The 19,539-nt window shown below is 39.8% G+C and overlaps 1 protein-coding gene across 2 annotated transcripts in view; it reads left to right on the top strand.

Annotated features, from left to right (window-relative positions):
* pdlim4 (PDZ and LIM domain 4) overlaps positions 1 to 16,051 on the top strand; it is a 120,820-nt gene extending 104,769 nt beyond the window's left edge. The window contains exons 6-8 of one of the 2 annotated variants that reach the window (XM_062070102.1): positions 9,221 to 9,359; positions 12,489 to 12,707; positions 12,819 to 16,051. In XM_062070102.1, coding sequence (XP_061926086.1) covers positions 9,221 to 9,359; positions 12,489 to 12,693 — 344 coding nt within the window. In that variant the 3' untranslated portion in view covers positions 12,694 to 12,707; positions 12,819 to 16,051. Of the gene's footprint in view, positions 1 to 9,220; positions 9,360 to 12,488 lie in introns of both variants that reach the window. The other variant, XM_062070101.1, reaches the window with a different exon arrangement.
* The last annotated feature ends 3,488 nt before the right edge of the window (positions 16,052 to 19,539 follow it).

Below are 19,539 nucleotides of genomic sequence, written 5' to 3'. Positions count from 1 at the left end.
TACTGAGATCATTTAGGAGCAAAACACTTAAAACAAGTAAAACACTCAACATAAAACCTGCTTAGTGAGAAGAACTATCTTTGACAGAAAATAAGCAAATATCACCCTTATTTGAGATATTTAATCTTACTTAGAGTTCAGTTTTTGCAGTGCACCGTTAGATTTTACGTGAATCGGTCAGGATTCGGTCTGTGCCAAAAAAGTACCGGCTTCGTACCCGTTCCTAATGTTGACAGTACATCTATACAAGCTGTACACTGACTTCTCTGAAGTATATTCATGTCCATGGTATTATTATTATTAATGGACTGACTCGTGCAAACATAAACAGTGTTGTTATCGTCCATCTTGACTGACAAGTTGAGACCCCGCTGAAAGACGGAGACCCCCCTATGTTTACTTTGTTTCCTTTTAAAGGCTACCAGTCCCTCTTGTTGATGTTTCGAGAGCCGTCCGAGCAGCGTGAGAGAGTACGTCTGCTCTTTCTGCGTCTTAAATGAGTCCAATTAGCGACCGGAGTCAGGTAGAGTTGTGTTTTGTTTGAAAGCCGCACACGGGACGGGTCCTCTCTTAAAGACCTAAGCCCCCGTAGAGACACGTGTTGCCTTTGAGGGCCTTTTAGGACCGAAAGCCAACCCCAGCGACTGTTTACGGGAATTCCACAGCGTCTGCTGGGATTGGACGGGGCGAAGACTCGTGAAAACCACCTTTTGGCCCCGTTTCCTCCAAGTAGAACATTTTTTGTGCACACTTTTTTTAGCGGTATAAAAAGTTGGAAATAACTATGCCACTTTAATGGCAGCCATTTATTCCCAGCTGCACTTTGGTCCAGTTTATTATGTTTGTGTTCTGACAAATGAACAGTGTTTGGAAAATTACTTTTAAAAAGTAATTAATTTTAGTTTATTTTTACTTAGCCAAAAAAGTAATTACATTACTAACATAATTACTCTTTAATGAATGTATTTAGTTACTAGGGGATGTAATTATTGCATTACTTTAAACAAAAACGTCAAATATCTGGCATATGCAATTCATCAATGATTCAATCAATCATGAGATGTTTCATGAGAGCGGTGTGTGTGTAAGTGCCTTTAAAAGGTGGTGCCTGTCGCTAAGTGACGTGTGATGTCAGCGCCTAATTAGGGTAGAATTAGCGTAGCTGTGTTTGTTAGCCCAGACTTGCAGTTTGCGGGAAGTGACAGCAGCTTTTTTTAATCTTTCAACTGGATTGTGTTAGCGTTAGTTAATATAAGATACTGAATGTGCTTCCATGGCTGTAGTCTCCTTGTCCACAAACTTAATATTGTAGGATTGCAAGCTTGTCGCTTCAATCATTGATTTGTTGTTCATTATTCCTTTATAGTAGTAGTAGCGTGTAAGTGTATTACATGTTGTGTGATGTTGCCTCCTTCGATTTAATATCAAGTTTATTTTAAAGTTTAGTCTTGCTTGTTGTATTCTCGATTCAAACCGATTCTCGTAATATATTATTTGGTATAATAATATAATGAAACTTTTTCAAAACAGGTTACAGGTTTGCAAATCCTTTTCAACTTATATTGAATTGTCGTATTTTAGGCTTCATAATGCACCACACGTTTTCAATGGGAGACAGGTCTGGACTACAGGCAGGCCAGTCTAGTACCCGCACTCTTATACGATGAAGCCACGCTGTTGTAACACGTGCAGAATGTGGCTTGGCGTTGTCTTGCTGAAATAAGCAGGGGCGTCCATGAAAAAGATGTTGCTTGGATGGCAACATATGTTGCTCCAAAACCTGTATGTACCTTTCAGCATTAATGGTGCCTTCACAGATGTGTAAGTTACCCATGCCTTCGGCACTAATACACCCCCATACCATCACAGATGCTGGCTTTTGAACTTTGCGCCTATTAGAGTCCGGATGGTTCTTTTCCTCTTTGGTCCGGAGGACACGACGATGTCCATAGGTTCCAAAAACAATTTGAAATGTGAACTCGTCAGACCACAGAACACTTTTCCACTTTGCATCAGTCCATCTTAGATGAGCTCGGGGCCCAGCAAAGCCGGCGGTGTTTCCGGGCGTTGTTGATAAATGGCTTTCGTTTTGCATAGTAGAGTTTTAACTTGCACTTACAGATGTAGCGACGAACTATAGTTACTGACAGTGGTTTTCTGAAGTGTTCCTGAGTCCATGTGGTGATATCCTTTACACACTGATGTCGCTTTTTGATGAAATACCGCATTCAATGTTGGTTTTCAGGCTTATAAATACATTTTAAAAAATTATTAAACATTTTTTGGGTAATCGATTTTTCAAAATGAAGACTCCGTATGAATATTCGGTTGTAAATCCTTTTTTTGTGCACCCCAAGTATCATTTTGGCGTGGCTTCATAAAAAAAGCTCAACAGGTCTCAACCTTAAAATTGTTTGACTTCAAAGGGTTTGCTGAGTCCAATTCTGGCACCTGCCCACCTGCCCAGGAAAGGGGCGGAGCCAGAAACAGTGCAGCGTATTGATTGGCGAACAAGAGTCTGATCGCATAAGAAAGAAGAAAGCCGTCCTCCATTGTTGTTTTCTTTTTTTGGATTCATTGGCGTCCTACGCCGTGTTGTTACGCCGCTCTGTTTATGGAGCTGATGCAGCTAGCGCCATCCAAGTGAGGCCTGGTGGAAACATGGCTCGTGTTTGAAATAAACCCCGTGCGTTTCCCAGAAGCACGAAAGGAGTTTTCCGTCGGCGTCTTATTTACTTCCAGAAGTCTCCATAAGTGCATGCGGAAAGCCTGCGTCTTGATAGCGTGAATATTCCCTGTGATATGGACGCCCCTACGGAGCAGACAGACATGAGTACACGTGGCGTTGCCAAGGAGACCGACGTGGCTGCTGGCGCATGTTGTTGACGTCCTGGCGTGATGGCGCTGCGCTGCCTGTGGACTGAGACTGATGATTGATGGTCCATTTCCCATGGCGTGCCCGTGTGGTTTGGATGTCATGGAGTTTGTGAAATGGTGAACACCCCACCACCACCACCCACTCGCATAGAGAGATTAAGTTCGCGTGAGAAGGCGTCTGACAAAGGAAAGTGGGAAGGTAATTGGAGGATAGGAATGGAAGAGTTCCGGAGCTAACCTTTTAAAGCAGGCGTATCCAAAATGCGGTTCACGGGCAATTTTTGAACCATGGCTCTTGTTATTATTATTATTATTATTACTATTTTATTATAGAGGCCAATCCTCTGGCTTTGAGCGTGACAGTCACACAATTGAACCCACTCTCACGCCACACTTGACATTTCTCACGCTAATATTTCCCCATTCACTTTTTTTGTATTGCTTTTTTTCCCCAATGTCAATAAACTTTGTAAGTGAGGGATTTCTAATCATGCTATGTTGGACTTCTGATTAATATTGATGCTGCTGTTGATATTATTCTTTTTTGTTGGACTACTTTTGGATTGTTTGTGTGTCCTCTCAATTGCTCTGTGGATTGCTATTCTGAATGAAGACAACAACACAAGACGACAAGATAAAACACAAGACAACACACCAACACAAGACACGACAACACATCACAGACAATAATTTCACCACACCCAGTGTGTGTGTGTGTGTGACAATCATTGGTACTTTAACTTTAACTTAAAAATACAACACAGCAAGACAACAAAACAAGACAGCAATGCACAACACAAGACAAAACAAGACAACATGTCACAAGACAATACAACAAAAGACAACACGTCACAAGACAACACAAGAAAACAAGAAAAACACAACACGCCACAAGACAATACAAGACAACACAAGAAAACAAGACAACATAACAACGCAAGATCAATACAACAAAACACCAGAAAACAAGACAAAACAACACAAGACAAGATAACACAACACATGACAACACAAGAAAACAAGACAACATGTCACAAGACAACACAAGAAAACAAGACAAAACAACACAAGACAAGATAACACAACACATGACGTGACAACACAAGAAAACAAGACAACACGTCACAAGACAACAGGAAAACAAGACAACACAACAATGCAAGATCAATACAACACAACACCAGAAAACAAGACAAAACAACACAACACAAGACAACACAACACATGACAACACAAGAAAACAAGACAACATGTCACAAGACAACACAGGAAAACAAGACAAAACAAGACAACACAAGACAACACAACACATGACAACACAGGAAAACAAGACAACACGTCACAAGAAAACACGTCACAAGACAATACAAGACAACACAAGAAAACACAACAACACAAGACATGACAACACAAGAAAACAAGACAACATGTCACAAGACGACACAAGAAAACAAGACAAAACAAAACAACACAAGACAAGATAACAACACATGATGTGACAACACAAGAAAACAAGACAACACAAGACAATACAAGACAACAGAAGAAAACAAGACAACACAACAACACAAGACATGACAACACAAGAAAACAAGACAACACAACGCAAGATCAATACAACACAACACCAGAAAACAAGACAAGACAACACAACACATGACGTGACAACACAACGCAAGATCAATACAACACAACACCAGAAAACAAGACAAGATCACAACACAACACATGACGTGACAACACAAGAAAACAAGACAACACAAGACAACACGTCACAAGACAACAAGAAAACAAGACAACACAACAATGCAAGATCAATACAACACAACACCAGAAAACAAGACAAAACAACACAACACAAGACAACACAACACATGACGTGACAACACAAGAAAACAAGACAACATGTCACAAGACAACACAGGAAAACAAGACAAAACAACACAACACAAGACAACACAACACATGACGTGACAACACAGGAAAACAAGACAACACGTCACAAGACAACAAGAAAACACGTCACAAGACAATACAAGACAACACAAGAAAACACAACAACACAAGACATGACAACACAAGAAAACAAGACAACATGTCACAAGAAAACAAGACAAAACAAAACAACACAAGACAAGATAACAACACATGATGTGACAACACAAGAAAACAAGACAACACAAGACAACACGTCACAAGACAATACAAGACAACAGAAGAAAACAAGACAACACAACAACACAAGACATGACAACACAAGAAAACAAGACAACACAACAACACAAGACATGACAACACAAGAAAACAAGACAACACAACGCAAGATCAATACAACACAACACCAGAAAACAAGACAAGACAACACAACACATGACGTGACAACACAACGCAAGATCAATACAACACAACACCAGAAAACAAGACAAGATCACAACACAACACATGACGTGACAACACAAGAAAACAAGACAACACAAGACAACACGTCACAAGACAACAAGAAAACAAGACAACACAACAATGCAAGATCAATACAACACAACACCAGAAAACAAGACAAAACAACACAACACAAGACAACTCAACACATGACGTGACAACACAAGAAAACAAGACAACATGTCACAAGACAACACAATAAAACAAGACAAAACAACACAACACAAGACAAGATAACACAACTCATGACGTGACAACACAAGAAAACAAGAAAACACGTCACAAGACAACAAGAAAACACGTCACAAGACAATACAAGACAACAGAAGAAAACAAGACAACACAACAACACAAGACATGACAACACAAGAAAACAAGACAACACAATGCAAGATCAATACAACACAACACCAGAAAACAAGACAAGACAACACAACACATGACAACACAAGATAACACGTCACAAGATAACACAAGAAAACAAGACAAAACAAAACAACACAAGACAAGATAACACAAGAAAACAAGACAAAACAACACACGACAAGATAACACAACACATGACAACACAAGATAACACGTCACAAGACAACACAAGAAAACAAGACAAAACAAAACAACACAAGACAAGATAACACAACACATGACAACACATGACAACACAAGAAAACAAGACAACACAAGACAACACGTCACAAGACAACAAGAAAACACGTCCCAAGACAACACAACAACACAAGACATGACAACACAAGAAAACAAGACAACACAATGCACGATCAATACAACACAACACCAGAAAACAAGACAAAACAAGACAAGACAACACAATACATGACGTGACAACACAAGAAAACAAGACAAAACAAAACAACACAAGACAAGATAACACAACACATGACGTGACAACACAAGAAAACAAGACAACACGTCACAAGACAACAAGAAAACACGTCCCAAGACAATACAAGACAACACAACAACACGAGACATGACAACACAAGAAAACAAGACAACACAATGCACGATCAATACAACACAACACCAGAAAACAAGACAAAACAAGACAAGACAACACAACACATGACGTGACAACACAGGACAACACAAGAAAACAAGACAATACAACACGTCACAAGACAATACAACACAACAACACAAGACAACCCAACAACACAAGACAACACATAACACAAGACAAAATGTAACACAAGAAAACACGTCACAAGACAATACAACACAACACAAGACAACACCAGAAAACAAAACTACAAATAACACAAGAAAACAAGACGCAAGAATATACAACACAAGAAAGCAGCACAAGACAACACAACACAAAACAACACAACAGCACAAGACAATTCTGATTGTGGCCGGGTTTGGTTTTGGAATTGTATTATTATGGTATTACTCTGCATATTTTGCCAAAAGTATTTGGCCACCTGCCTTGACTCACATATGAACTTGAAGTGCCATCCCATTCCTAACCCATAGGGTTCAATATGATGTCGGTCCACCTTTTGCGGCTATTACAGCTTCAACTCTTCTGGGAAGGCTGTCCACAAGGTTGCGGAGTGTGTTTATAGGAATTTTCAACCATTCTTCCAAAAGCGCATTGGTGAGGTCACACACTGACGTTGGTTGAGAAGGCCTGGCTCTCCGTTGTAATTCATCCCAAAGGTGTTCTATTGGGTTCAGGTCAGGACTCTGTGCAGGTCAGTCAAGTTCATCCACAACAGACTCTGTCATCCATGTCTTTATGGACCTTGCTTTGTGCACTGGTGCACAGTCATGTTGGAAGAGGAAGGGGCCCGCTCCAAACTGTTCCCACAAGATTGGGAGAATGCAATTGTCCAAAATGTTTTAGACATTCAACGTTCTTTTCACTGGAACTAAGGGGCCAAGCCCAACTCCTGAAAAACAACCCCACACCATAATTCCTCCTCCACTCGGCACAATGCAGTAGGCAACCTCCAAACCCAGACTCGTCCATCAGATTGCCAGATGGAAAAGCGCGATTCATCACTCCAGAGAGTTGCCACTGCATCTGGCGCTTTGCGTTGGACTTGTTGATGTATATCTTAGATGCAGCTGCTTGGCCATGGAAACCCATTCCATGAAGCTCTTTGCGTACTGTACGTGGGCTAATTGGAAGGTCACATGAAGTTTGGAGCTCTGTAGCAACTGACCGTGCAGAAAGTCTTTGCACTATGCGCTTCAGCATCCGCTGACCCCTCTCTGTCAGTTTACCTGGTCTACCACTTCCTGGCTGAGTTGCTGTTGTTCCCAAACTCTTCACTTTTCTTATAATAAAGCCGACAGTTGACTTTGGAATATTTAGGAGCGAGGAAATTTCAGGACTGGATTTGTTGCACAGGTGTCATCCTATGACAGTTCCACGCTGGAAATAAGTGCCTAAGTGCTTGATTTTATACACCTGTGGCCGGGCCAAGTGATTAGGACACCTGATTCTGATCATTCGGATGGGTGGCCAAATACTTAGTAGTTTGACTTAACTCTGATTGACTGACTGGGATAACCAATTCCAGACCATTCCATCGATCCTTTGTGCCTTGATCTAACCATACTGAAGGCACCACGCAATATTAACCAATCAGAATAACGTAAGGCGGGTCTTGGGGTCCCGGACACGGAAGTACGGCTGCCACAAGGCACAAAAGACCACCATTCAAAACTGCTTTGTGTACGGTGAAAAATGTGGATAAAAACTTACCGTATCTTTCGGACTATAAGGCGCACTTAAAATACTTTCATTTTCTCAAAAATCGACAGTGCGTCTTATAACCCGGTGCGCCTAATGTTAATGTACGGCATAATTCGGGTTGTGCTTACCGACCTCGAAGCTATTTTATTTGGTACATGGTGAAATAAGTGCGATCAGTAGATGGCACTCACACATAAGAGATGCGCCAGTAAACAGCACCAAAACTTTAAATGTTCCATTGAAAATATAGAACATTACTCACTCTAGAGATGATGTTCGAAACCGGTTCTCCCGGTTGTTCGATAAGAAAAGAACCGTTCGATAAGAAAATAACCGATTCCATGGACTCGAATCCCTTTTTGAGAACCTGTTCCCGTTATCGAGGCCACTATAGTAAAGAAAAAGAGTTGGTTCTTTATTCGAATCCCTGGGAACGAATCCCGTCCCACAAGAAATGCCCTGTGGGACATCACAGGAAATCATTTCCTGTGATGTCACACAAGCAGCAAAAATAATGGACCGGAAAAAACGCCTCAAGGCATGGCTATTCACCTATAGTGATCACAGAGACAGGTTGTATTTGTGTTACTGTATATATTTGTTTTTCTGAAAAATCCCACTTAATATACTTTGGGTAACAACAGTCTATATTTATTTTTTTTATTTTTTTAGGGGGGTAACAGTCAATATTTATTTATTTATTTATTTTTCTTATAAAATAAAAGTGAGCTTTTGTTCAACCAAATATTGTGTTTTTTTCTATATACAACAACCAATCTGGATTCGATAAGAGAATCGATAAGGAATCGGTTCGATAAGAGAATTCGATAATGGGCTCGAACTCGATAATTTTGTATCAAACATCATCCCTACTCACGGCGCTCAAAAATCTGTCAAAATGTTTTAGTACGACTTTGGTAGGCTTTGAAGCCGCACCGTTTGATGGATTGTCGGCGCATTAAACATACCAGTATTACTATGGTGTGTGTATAAGGACTGCAAAATGGCACCTATAAGCAAACATTATCTGGCGTTTTGTTTTGCAATATCAAAATATTGGTATCAGGACAACACTAATTACACTCATTTATTGTGTCAGTAATAACCCAAAAGGTAATTGCAAATTAAGTTACCTGCATGCTCATGGTGGGTGCTTCCCTCTTTCCTTCTTTTTAGGCGTGTCGCCAACCGACAGGATGAGGAACCTCAAGTCTCCGGTCAGATCCCCCATCCAGAAGCTGGGGAGTCCGATCCCTGGCGCCATGCCTGGTCTACAGATGCTGCCCCAGTGCACACGCTGCTGTAACGGCATCGTGTAAGTATCGCACATGCACACACAGACAACATCTTGAAACGGACACAATCCGAAAAAATGTGTTCCAGGTAGGGGTGTAACGGTACGTGTGTTTTGTATTGAACCGTTTCGGTACGGGGGTTTCGAGTTTCCACACGAACATATTAAGTAGCCGCCTCCGCTTCCTTCTGCCTCTCTTTCTGTCAGGACTCTACACAGCACCCAGCATTGTCCCACACACACAACCATCTGATTGGTTACAAACAGAGCGGTAACAGCCAATCAGCAGTGCAAATGATAATAAACACCTCCCAGTCAACTACTAGTAACATCACTATGAGCCCGTTGACCTTCTAGGAATATAAAAGGCAGCTCAGCTCGCTCGCAGTCCTGGCTCGAGGTGAAGGCTAATTCGCTTTTAGCGTAACGTTAGCTCATTTTGCGGTGTGTGTGTGTGTTACGGACAGCAAAGCCCTGTCTGTCTGTTATTTCACACCACCTTTTTCTGTGTTGAAGCAGCAAAAAAGGACATTATGTTAAATGAAGAGTTTCTGTCTCTGATAGTTGATATAATAATGTAACTGCATCATTAAGTGTTCATCATGGTGTTCAGGGATGAATAGTCTCTCCTATTGCTATTGTACTATTTTTTTCAGCTATAGTTACATTAATCATTATTAATGCAGCAGTAGTTTTGAATGGCAGGGTCCCTGCTATCACATGTTGATAAAAAAATATAACATTTACATAATAAAAATCAACTACAGGCTTCCCAAATGCTGTAATAAATTAAGCATGATGAGTTGACTTGAAACTGTTTAATGTTTCACTTTTTATATGTAGAAGAAAAATGTTGTCATTTTATTTAATCTGAGCAACAACTTGAGGCAGTTTAATGTTGATTAAAGTGGGCAGAATTATTATAGTGTTCCCAATGTTAAAAGGATAAAGCCATTGTTTACAAATTTGGTAAATAAATAACCAAAAAATGTATATTTTGTTGTTTTCTTACTGTACCGAAAATTAACCGAGGTACGTACCGAACTGAAATTTTTGTGTACCGTTACACCCCTAGTTCCAGGGTCCAACTGTGGCCCTTTCTGTCCGTATTCCAAAATTCAACTTAAACCAGGGAGTGTTCAAAAGGAAGGTAGCAATAAATAATTTGATGTTCCTGGTCCAAAATATAAAGAAAAGTATAAACGCTAATCTATAAGACACGTTAAAAGCAAGAATGGTGAGGGATGGGTGACGAATCCGGACTGACCAGAATTCTGTCTGCGTGAAATCAAACGTGACCATGTTTCAATGCCTTTGTTGCACGTGACGTCACGTTTGCTTGAGCTAACAGGCCTCATTTTTCATGCCAACAAAGCAAGCATGCCTGATAGAAAGTGTTCAATAGTAAGGCTCATCTTTTCAAAATGCACCAGCTTGACACAACAGAAAACAACACATGTCAAAACAACACACCAACACAAACCAAGACAATACAACACAACACAACACAACACAGGAAAACACAAAACAAGACAACACAAGACAATACAACACACTAACACAAGAGACAACAACACAAGACGACAAGACAAAACAGCACACCAACACAAGACACGACAACACGTCACAATACAACACAGCAAGACAACAAAACAAGACAAGACAAAAAGACAAGACAACATAACGCACAATACAACAAAAGACAACACAAGAAAACAAGACAACACAAAAAAACAAGACAACACAAGAAAACAAGACAAACACAAGACAACACAACACATGATGTGACAACACAAGAAAACACAAGACAACACGTCACAAGACAACAAGAAAACACGTCACAACACAAGACAACAAGACAACACAACACGCCACAAGAAAATACAAGACAACACAAGAAAACAAGACAACACGTCACAACACAACACAAGAAAACAAGACAAACACAACACAACACAACACATGACAACACAAGAAAACAAGACAACACGTCACAAGACAACAAGAAAACACATCACAACACAAGAAAACAAGACAACACAACAACACATGACGTGACAACACAAGAAAACAAGACAATACAACACGTCACAAGACAATACAACACAACAACAACACAAAACAACACAACAACACAAGACAACATATAATACAAGACAACACGACACACTAACACAGGAGACAACAACACAAGACAACAAGATAAAACAGCACACCAACACAAGACAACACACCAACACGTCACAGAGAATAATTTCACCACACCGAGTGTGTGTGTGTGTGTGACAATCATTGGTACTTTAACTTTAACTTAACAATACAACACAGCAAGACAACAAAAGAAGACAGTAACACACAACACAAGACAAAACAAGACAACATGTCACAAGATAATACAACAAAAGACAACATGTCACAAGATAATACAACAAAAGACAACATGTCACAAGACAGCAAGAAAACAAGACAACACAACAACCCAAGACATGAAAACACAGGAAAACAAGACAACACAACAACGCAAGATCAATACAACACGAGACAACACAACACATGACGTGACAACACGAGAAAACAAGACAACACGAGAAAACAAGACAAAACAAAAACACAAGACAAGATAACACAACACAACACAAGAAAACAAGACAACACAAGACAAAACGTCACAAGACAACAAGAAAACATGTCACCAGACAATACAACACAAGAAAACAAGACAACACAAGACATGAAAACACAACGCAAGATCAATACAACACAACACAAAACAACACAAGAAAACAAGACATGTCACAAGACAATAGAACACAACACAAGACAAGACATCAACACAATACATCAGCACAAGACAACACAACAATAGAACAATGTAATATACATATGCCGGCATACAAGTTTCAATAAATAATAATATAAGCTGTCATTATTCACTATGATTATAAATCCTTTAAAAGACCCGTTTTATGTTTTGCAGCACAAATATTACACAAATGACTTCCAGCAGGCTTTACTTTTATGTGACAGTTCAATCTGCTCAGGACTTTCAGAAAACAAAACCAAGTGAAATAAAAGTCATGTGTGTGTGTGTGTGTGTGTGTGTGTGTGTGTGTGTGCGTGTGTGCGTGCGTGTGTGTGTGTGTGATGCAGGGGCACCATCGTGAAGGCGCGGGACAAACTGTACCACCCCGAGTGCTTCGTGTGCGACGACTGCGCCGCCAACCTCAAGCAAAGGGGCTACTTCTTCATCGAGGACAATCTGTACTGTGAGACCCACGCCAAGGCCCGCGTGCAGCCCCCGGAGGGCTACGACGTGGTGGCCGTCTACCCCAACTCCAAGGTGGAGATCGTCTGAGGCGGCAAGGAAAGGTCAGCAAGTGTCTACTGAGTGTCCTCCTCGTCCCCAACCACATCTTCCCCCGGGGGTCTTTCTGCGGCGCGCTAACACCTCATCGCTTCTGTCACTTTTTGTCCTGTTAGTCACCGGCGCTGTGGCTGGAATGTCGGCGTGTTGACCTTTGACCTGAGCTAAACCACTCCATATGCTCGCTCCACCTTGGCTAAAGTAAACAAACCCAGAAGGAGGCTCTCATTACGCTACGGTCAGATTTTCATTTCCTCCTGTGCGGGCCCACAAAAAAACGTAATGTTAATCATATTCAGATTCCATACTTCTACACTCACAAGAGTATTTCCTCTAATAGTGGCCTGAAGTGCGTTTATACTCAACTGCAGAAGGGACCAGGCATGAAGACGGCGTCTTATCGTTCCAAGAAATTTTCCATCAATATAAAAGCAATATTCTACATTTGCAAATGTATTTTTAGGGACCGAGTCCCTTTGGGACAGAGGACCCTATTGTATTTCTAGCCTTTTATTATTATTATTAGGGACCGCAATGTCCCTTTGGGACAGAGGACCCTATTGTATTTCTAGCCTTGTATTATTATTATTAGGAACCGCAATGTCCCTTTGGGACAGAGGACCCTATTGTATTTCTAGCCTTTTATTATTATTATTAGGGACCGCAATGTCCCTTTGGGACAGAGGACCCTATTGAATTTCTAGCCTTTTATTATTATTATTAGGAACCGCAATGTCCCTTTGGGACAGAGGACCCTATTGTATTTCTAGCCTTTTATTATTATTATTAGGGACCGCAATGTCCCTTTGGGACAGAGGACCCTATTGTATTTCTAGCCTTTTATTATTATTATTAGGGACCGCAATGTCCCTTTGGGACAGAGGACCCTATTGAATTTGTAAGGTTTTATTATTATTGTTATACCGCCGCCTCTTTGAGCTGTAATTTGGCCCCCTTAACATGCTTCAAAACTCACCATATTTGACACACACATCAGGACTGGCGAAAATTGCCATCTAATAAAAAAACCCACCCCCAAAACTCAAAATTGCGCTCGAGCGCCCCCTAGGAAAAATCACAGACAAAACTGCTTGTAACTTCCGGTAGGAGTGTCGTTGAGACATGAAACAAAAACCTCTATGTCGGTCTGACTTAGACCTAGATTTCATACACTGACATTCTTCAGCAAAAAATCAACAGGAAGTTGGCAATTTCGCCCTTCTAAACAAAAGTTTAGTAAAAACAGTCACTTTTGCCTCTTTGAGCTGTAATTTGACCCCCTTAACATGCTTCAAAACTCACCAAATTAGCCACACACATCAGGACTGACGAAAATTGCCATCTAATCAAAAACCAAACCGCAAAACTCAAAATTGCGCTCGAGCGCCCCCTAGGAAAAATCACAGACAAAACTGCTTGTAACTTCCGGTAGGAGTGTCGTTGAGACATGAAACAAAAACCTCTATGTCGGTCTGACTTAGACCTAGATTTCATACACTGACATTCTTCAGCAAAAAATCAACAGCAAGTTGGCAATTCCCCCTTCTAAACAAAAGTTTAGTAAAAACAGTCACTTTTGCCTCCTTGAGCTGTAATTTGACCCCCTTAACATGCTTCAAAACTCACCATATTTGACACACACATCAGGACTGGCGAAAATTGCCATCTAATAAAAAAACCCAACCCCAAAACTCAAAATTGCGCTCGAGCGCCCCCTAGGAAAAATCACAGACAAAACTGCTTGTAACTTCCGGTAGGAGTGTCGTTGAGACATGAAACAAAAACCTCTATGTCGGTCTGACTTAGACCTAGATTTCATACACTGACATTCTTCAGCAAAAAATCAACAGGAAGTTGGCAATTCCCCCTTCTAAACAAAAGTTTAGTAAAAACAGTCACTTTTGCCTCTTTGAGCTGTAATTTGACCCCCTTAACATGCTTCAAAACTCACCATATTTGACACACACATCAGGACTGGCGAAAATTGCCATCTAATAAAAAAACCCAACCCCAAAACTCAAAATTGCGCTCGAGCGCCCCCTAGGAAAAATCACAGACAAAACTGCTTGTAACTTCCGGTAGGAGTGTCGTTGAGACATGAAACAAAAACCTCTATGTCGGTCTGACTTAGACCTAGATTTCATACACTGACATTCTTCAGCAAAAAATCAACAGGAAGTTGGCAATTCCCCCTTCTAAACAAAAGTTTAGTAAAAACAGTCACTTTTGCCTCTTTGAGCTGTAATTTGACCCCCTTAACATGCTTCAAAACTCACCAAATTAGCCACACACATCAGGACTGACGAAAATTGCCATCTAATCAAAAACCAAACCGCAAAACTCAAAATTGCGCTCTAGCGCCCCCTAGGAAGAAAACACAGACAAAACTTCCTCTAACTCCCAGTAGGAATGTCGTAGAGACATGATATTTTCAATACTTTTAAAAAAAATGCTCCAGAGAGCCACTAGGGCGGCGCTAAAGTGTTGCGGGTTACTGACCCCTGAACTAGACATTTAAGCATTGAATATTGAGAACAATAATATCTGACTTATTTTTAACATTTTTCTGACTGATACCAAACTTGACATAAAAATAAAATAAAATCCATATATTGTATTGGTTTTGAAAATAAAATTTCAGTGTTAAAAGTAAAAAAAATAATTGACACTTATGAGTGGCTGAGTTTTGGATCCCTGAGAATTTTAGTGGGATTTTATTTTAAACTGCCGTTGCTCAAAAATAATAATGAATCAAAATCAATGTTGTGAATTATTGACCTATTTAAGGCTCCAAATCATTTCATAACAAATATTCCACTTTAAGCATTTTTAGAGGGAAATATTACATATTTTTGGGGTTTTTTTCATGCATAAAAAAAAAAACTAAGTTTTCTCCAACAAAAAGGCCATAAACCACTTAAATTTAAAAAAAAAAAAATACAAATAAAAATTGAAGTTGGTCTAGACATTTAAGCATTGAATAATGAAAACAATAGTAATATCAGAATTATTTTTAACATTTTTATGACTGAGACCAAACTTGAGGGGAGCCATAAAGGTAAAAAAAAATCCAAAAAAAATCTATATATTGTATTGGTTTTGAAAATTAAATTTCAGTGTTGAAAGTAAAAAAAAAAAAAAAAAAGTGAATAATAATAGTGAATCAAAATCAATGTTGCTATGAATTATTGACATATTTAAGGCTCTAAATCACTTCATAACAAATATTCCACTTTAAAAAATGTGGGAGAAAATATTTTTTTAAAAAAATTGTATGCATAAAAAACTAAGTTTTCTCCAACACAAAGGATATACAACACTAAAAAATAAAATAAATAAAAAAATAAAATCTAATCCACAGATTGAGTTCATTTAAGCATTAAATAATGAAAACAGTAATAATATCTGACTTATTTTTAAAATGTTTATGACTGAGACCAAGCCTTAAAGGTTAAAAAAAATAAAATCCATATATTGTATTGGTTTTGAAAATGGAAAATATAAAAATGACAACCGCATGTTTTGATTTTCCAGTGTGCAGCCCTCAGTGGAAAAAGTTAGGACACCCCTCTTTCCCAATAAGTGTCGCAACACATTTCTGCTTGGAATGACCTTGAACTGATTTGACTGATTACTTTTCCAATTAGGCAGTTCAAGTGAGACACGGCGTTTATTGGAGCGCAGGCCGCTATTAGAGGAAAGACATTAGAAAGAGACTGCCAATAAAGACGTCACCATAGCCATTAACTCCAACAAAAAGCCCGAATGACGTCGCCATTCCTATTTGTCACCCCGACCTTTATTTTTCCTTTTGCGCAATTCACGACCTTGTAAATTGTAAATGTTGAAAAGATATTTTGATATTGTGGCCACACCTAGCTTTAGCCGTTGTACATAAACGTGTTGGCTAATTGCGAGTGCCTTCTCTTTTTTTCTACTTCTTCCACGTTTAACTTATTGTTCTGCCGACACTTTTGCTTGGTTTTGGGATGCTCTGATTTGCTACGCCGTGAAAGGAAGAAATAAGCAAGATGTGCAGGTATTCATTTTTTTAGGTTTTACTATGACTGGCTTTGTTTTGGTTGTGGGGTTGCAAAACTTCATCGATCCATTTAACGTTTGCATAAGTACACAACATGCTTATGATCTTTACAATAGTCCTTTACATCATCGTATTGAAAAAGGAGTCCCGCAGGGCTCCATCTTAGCTCCACTTTTTATCTGCTGATGGATGTGTTTGATTTTTGCCATTTTTTTGCCTGGAATGTTTTAAATTCTTTAAATGATTTAGTTGCAAATAAAATGATTATTTTCATTGAATGTCTTTGAGTTTTTTATTGATACTGATATTGAGCAATATGATATCAGAAGGAATTATACATACTTTTACAAACCCCAAAACCAGTGAAGTTGGCACGTTGTGTAAATGGTAAATAAAAACAGAATACAATGATTTGCAAATCCTTTTCAACTTATATTCAATTGAATGGACTGCAAAGACAAGATATTTAATGTTCGAACTGGAAAACCTTGTTATTGTTGGCAAATATTAGCTCATTTGGAATTTGATGCCTGCAACATGTTTCAAAAAAGCTGGCACAAGCGGCAAAAAAGACTGAGAATGTTGAGGAATGCTCATCAAACACTTATTTGGAACATCCCACAGGTGAACAGGCTATTTGGGAACAGGTGGGTGCCATGATTGGGTATAAAAGCAGCTCCCGTGAAATACTCAGTCATTCACGAACAAGGACGGGGCGAGGGTCACCACTTTGTGAACAAATGCGTGAGCAAATTGTGGAACAGTTTAAGAACAACATTTCTCTACGAGCTATTGCAAGGAATTTAGGGATTTCACCATCTACGGTCTGTAATATCATCAAAATGTTCAGAGAATCTGGAGAAATCACTGCACGCAACATTGAATGCCCGTGACCTTGGATCCCTCAGGCGGTAATGCATCAAAAACCGACATCACTGTGTAAAGGATATCACCACATGGGCTCAGGAACACTTCAGAAAACCACTGTCAGTAACTACAGTTGGTCGCTACATCTATAAGTGCAAGTTAAAACTCTACTATGCAACGCCTAAGCCATTTATCAACAACACCCAGAAACGCCGCCGGCTTCGCCGGGCCCAAGCTCATCTAGGATGGACTGATGCAAAGTGGAAAAGTGTTCTGTGGTCTGACGAGTCCACATTTCAAATTGTTTTTGGAAACTGGGGACGTCGTGTCCTCCAAAACAAAGAAGAAAAGAAACATCCGGACTGTTCTAGGCGCAAAGTTCAAAAGCCAGCATCTGTGATGGTATGGGGGTGTATTAACTGTCATGAATGGACTTATGCTGTCTTTTAGTTAAAGGGGATTGGTAATACGTTCTTTTTTTGGTGACACCTAGTGGTCACAATAATTCATTAAGTTAAACTCATGACCAGTGTGAAGGAAAACGCTCTTACTTTTACGGACGGATGGTACGAAAGAGGAGTGAGGGAAGCTTAAACAAACATTCTTGTCTCCAACATAAAACACTGTCCTTTCAACCATTCCTAAAAGACTCTGCAATTTAGCCTCCAACAAATAACAGGAGTTAAGAATATTGTGATCACAGGTGACCAGAATGCAGTTTGTGCCTTAGACACTCCTACTACTACTACTACTACTACTACTACTAAGAGGGAATAATGAACAACAAATCAATGATCAATAATTAGCTTGCAATCCTACACTTAAAAAAAAAAAAAAAAAAAAAATTCACGATTTACGGTAAAATACCAATGCCAGGAATTCACTGTAAAAAACAGTCACAATATTTAGGACATTATGGTATGTTGATGTTCAGTTAATTTTACAGTTAACTGTTTTTGCTTAAGGTAAATTACTATGACAAAAACGGATATATTGTTAACTTGTTTACAAAAAAACTATAGAATTTATGGCAGCTGTGTTTACTGTAAAACAAATTAAGGCCAATTGTAGTGTTGCCAATCAGCCTACCCCAGGTGCAGGTCTTTGGAGGTGGAAGGACCTGAGGAGAATCCAGGCAGTCACGGGGACATGCAAACTACACACAGAAAGCCCGGGACTTTCTCACTGTGAGGCATGAGCGCTGACCACTGCGCCACCACGTTGCCCTGTCATCAAAACTAGTAGCTGCAAATATCACACTGCTTGTATCGCACATGATATCCCACACAAGTAAACACGCTGCAGGGCTGTCTGTATCGCAAATAACATCACACAGATGTGAACACGCTGCAGGACTGCTTGTATCGCATGTGATATCACACTCGAAGAAAAGCGTTGCAGGACTGCTTGTATCGCATATGATTTCCCACTCTCATAAACATGCTGCAGGACTGCTTGTATCGCGCATAATATCACACTCGAATAAAGACGGTGCATAACTGCTTGTATCGCACATGATATCCCACACGAGTAAACACAGTACAGGACTGCTTGTATCGCACATGATATCCCACATGAGTAAACCCGGTACAGGACTGCTTGTATCGCACATGATATCACACTCGAGTTAAAAAAAAAAAAAACGCTACAGGACAACTTGCATCGCACATGGTATCACACACAAGCAAACAAGCTGCAGGACTGCTTGAATCGCACATGATATCACACACACACGAGTAAACACGCTGCAAGACAGCTTGTATCGCACATGATATCACACACGATTAAACACAGTACAGGACTGCTTGTATCACACAGTATCACACAAGTAAACATGCAGCAGCACTGCTTGTATCGCACATGATATCACACTCGAGTAAAGACGCTACAGGACTGTTTGTATCGCACATGATATCCCACACGAGTAA

Source organism: Entelurus aequoreus, linkage group LG14 (genome assembly GCF_033978785.1).
Source record: "Entelurus aequoreus isolate RoL-2023_Sb linkage group LG14, RoL_Eaeq_v1.1, whole genome shotgun sequence".
Classification (NCBI taxonomy): domain Eukaryota; kingdom Metazoa; phylum Chordata; class Actinopteri; order Syngnathiformes; family Syngnathidae; genus Entelurus; species Entelurus aequoreus.
The sequence above is the reverse complement of the archived record's forward strand: the minus strand, read 5'-3'. Positions and strand labels throughout refer to the sequence as shown.